This window comes from Nelumbo nucifera, chromosome 1, assembly GCF_055504915.1.
Source record: "Nelumbo nucifera cultivar China Antique chromosome 1, China Antique-T2T, whole genome shotgun sequence".
Classification (NCBI taxonomy): domain Eukaryota; kingdom Viridiplantae; phylum Streptophyta; class Magnoliopsida; order Proteales; family Nelumbonaceae; genus Nelumbo; species Nelumbo nucifera.
Window position 1 is genome coordinate 168148161 of NC_142649.1, and position 3778 is coordinate 168151938.

Genomic DNA, 3778 nt, shown 5'->3' on the forward strand with positions numbered 1-3778 from the left:
TTTTCTAGAAATAGAAAGTTGCTTTGTGATGGAAAGTTATTTTATGCCGATGTTGTGCACACATTCTAAATTTATTGGTTCAAGACGGTCTTGGTGAGATTGGTTACATCATAGAAAATGTGCATGAGAGTGTGAAGTACATTAACCAATCTGAGGCAAGGAAACAAACTTTTTTTGAAATTATACAATAATTACAACTTGATGCAAAGAAGTTGGTTATTGATTGCCCCACCCACTGAAATTCAACTTTTGAGATGTCTTGTGCTTTAAAATTCAAATATGTGTTTCCAAGGTTTCAAGAAAGGGAGTCAAACTATGATTACTTGCCAACTCTTGAAAATTAGGAAAAATTGGAGAAAGTGTGTGAGGTACCTGAAGTTTTCAGTGTGGTTATTAACATTATCTCTAATAGTGACTACCTTACTTTTAATTTGTACCTTAGTTTGATCTATAGGGTGATGGAAATTCTGAATTTGAAGTCAATGGATGAAAATGTTTTCATTTGACGAATGACTGGGAAAATGAAGGAGAAGTTTGATAAGTATTGGGGTGAATGTAATCTATTAATGGAAGTAGCTTCCGTCTTGGATCCAAGGTGCAAATTGAGGTTGGTTGAAATGTGTTTTCCAGAAATATATCCAAAAGATGAAGCAAGAAAGAACATTGATCAGGTTCGAGGTGCTTTATACCAACTTTATGATGAGTATGTGGCTGCTTATAAGGCTTCTAGTAATGAGCAATCCTCTACTAAAGGGAATGGTAGTCACAAATCTTCTGTAAGCTCTACTTTCCAATCTCAATCATCAAGTTCTGATTGGTCAAAATTGATGAATTATGTGAAGAGAGTTGAGACCATTCCTTCACCAAAATCAGAATTAGATAAGTATCTTGAGGAGGGTGTATATATTTGCGAGGAAGAAAAGTCACATTATGAGTTCAATATTTTAGAATGGTGGAAGGATAATAATTTGAAATATCGAGTGTTGTCAAAGATGGCAGCTGAGATTCTTGCCATTCCAATATCCACAGTAACTTCAAAAACTACTTTTCGTGATGGTAGTAGGGTAATTGATCCTTATTGTGCATCTTTGGCTCCAGAAACTATTCAAGCTTTGATTTGTGGAGGGTATTGGATTCGTGTCCTTCATGGGGTGAAGAAGAAACAAAAGGTATACTACATTTAATTTCAGTTTATTATTGCTTAGTGGCACCTTATTTATACTTTCATTTATTTATCACTAATTTAATCTATCCTTTTGTAGGTGGACAAAAAACAAACAGAGATAATTCTACCCATTTCTGGATAGTGGCTTGCAAGTTTCAAAGCTGAAAGTGTGCATACAGGTAATCATTTTTTCAATAAAAATGTTGCATTGTTTCTTGGTTAATGGTTACTCATCATCTCAATGAGATAGTTTGGATTTATTGTAGCTGAATGACTTCTGCTTACCAAAATGACAACATGTATTAATCAGATTTCCTCTTTATTTTTCCTTATTCCTGAAACCTGAAATGCAAACTTCCCTTAATCCTAATTGTTTATTTTCTTTACCAACAATTCCACCTAAATTGGACCCTTATAACCAGATGCAAAACCTCCTAACAGAGAAAATGAGGCAAATTGCATAATCCACACCAAGGATTAAGAAAATAAAATCTAGCATGAACTAACTCAAGGCAAGCAACAACAAGATGCCAATAATCTAGTGTAATAATTACAACTGAACTCTACAAGGAGTTGTTTACTGAAATGATCGTAAAAACACTATATTGAACAGGGTAATTGAACTTTACAACCACACATGATTAATGGGATTACTTGTTTCTAGGATGTATACCATTATTAGTATGATTTCTATGCAAATTGAATATTTGCATATCAAGAAGAACCATTGCAAGCTTGCAGCCTTGTGGGCTCATGCAGTAGTGCTGCAACTTGTAGCTGTAGGCCATTGACTTTGCATTCTCTTTTAAATAGTGTTGAAACTTGTAACTGAAACTTTTTGTAGGCCATCTAAACTATCTCACCACTTTCTGTACACATGCTTGTTTTATTTTGTTGTCATTTGCAGCTAAAACTTTCTTGTCAAATAGTGCTGAAACTTGTAGCTATAGGCCATTGACTTTGCATTCTCTTTTAAATAGGAAAGATTAGGGATGCAACTTGGGCAGGCCCAGCCTGAGCCCGAATTGGCCCAACCCAGAATTTTACACAGGCTGAGCTCAGGCCCAAGAAGTCAGGCTTTTTTATTTTTCAGGTAAGGCTCGGGCCTACCCCTTAAGTAGCCCAAACCTGGCTCGAGCTCGACCCAATTATATACATTTATACATATATATGTGTATATATGTAAATGTTGCATATATATTTACATATATATACATACATATTTGTATAGATATTTTGCAAACATATTTACATACATGCATAAATATATGTATATATATTTGCATAAATACATTTATACATGCATAATTTCAGAGTGGATTCATTGACCAACCCGAGTCTGGCTCGGGCCCGAGTCCAACCCGAGCGCATCAAATTATAGGGCGGGCTGGGCTTGGGTTAGGAAAATCGGGCTTGACCTCGGGCTCGAGCCTTAAGCCCAAATTTTAGGGTCGGGCCTGGGTTAACCATAAACCCAACCCAACCCGCCCGACTTGCACCCCTAGGAAAGATTATCCTAATCCCATTTTTGTTTCTCTTTGATTGACATGCAGAAGGGAAAACAAAGTTGTGAGCTAGATGATGTTTTTGTTGGATAAAGGTGGAAAGTTGTGAGCTAGAGGATGTTTTTGTTTCTCTATATGCAAAGAATGTTTTGGAAGCTATCCAAGGGAAACAGGATTTGTGCATTAGTCTTTTTTTTATTATGTGGATAAAATTTGACAACTATATAATTTTTTTTGTCTCTTTATAAACAAGAACTTTTATTATAATGCTTCAACCATCTTTTAAGTTTAATTATCTAAAAAAATTTGCAAGATTTATTTATGGTAGATGCATGCTTGCTTGTAATTTGATTAAGAACAAAGTTAATTGTTAAACAAACAAGGCAAGTTGTAATCTGATTGTGCATACTATATATGCAACAAAGAATCATTGTGGACTATTGGACTGTGAATACATTCTTTCACTGACTTACTATTCATAGAAAATGGTCATTGAGAATGTGAACCAGAAAATGTCCTCAAGTCTTAGGCCCATTCTCTGCTAGTTCTATTTGGTCAAAGAATAGCTATTTTCTACTTTCCCAATAGACTTGGTGGTACCGTTCCTTGAGGCCTTTTAGGATTTTAGGGCTTGTCTAGACTCCACCCTTGGTGGTAAGTTAACCCACGTCAAGGGAGGGTTGTGGGGATCTCAAAATAGAAATGCTGCAAACACTCTAAAAGCACTGGCATTAGGCAAGTATTTGGAGCTCAGATTCGAGCTCGAGTAGGCTCGAATCATTATTGAGCTCGAGCCAAATTGAGCTCAAATATAAGTGTTTTTATTCGAGCCGAACTCAAACTGGTATTTCTAGTTCGAATCGAGCTCGAGCCTGAATTCAAGCTTGGTATTTTATTGTTGAGCTAAGCTCAAATAGTCAAATATTCAGCAAGTATCCACCCCTAGTGGGTAGTTTCACTCCTAAACATTCTAAATAGACAGTTATTTATTAGCATAACGCATGTTTATCCATAGTCTATTAAATACAAATGGTGGGACCCATTAAAAGATTACCATAAATCTATGTTTGTTTTTAAATGATTTTTTTCAAAAATAAAACACTTTATT

The 3778-nt window shown here is 35.5% G+C and overlaps 1 protein-coding gene across 1 annotated transcript; it reads left to right on the top strand.

Annotated features, from left to right (window-relative positions):
• The first annotated feature begins 509 nt into the window (after positions 1-509).
• LOC148804136 (zinc finger BED domain-containing protein RICESLEEPER 1-like) lies at positions 510-1307 on the top strand. Its single transcript, XM_088899561.1, has 2 exons — positions 510-1169; positions 1263-1307. The coding sequence occupies exons 1-2, from the start codon at positions 510-512 to the stop codon at positions 1305-1307; spliced, it is 705 nt and encodes a 234-aa protein (XP_088755687.1).
• Positions 1308-3778: the final 2471 nt, after the last annotated feature.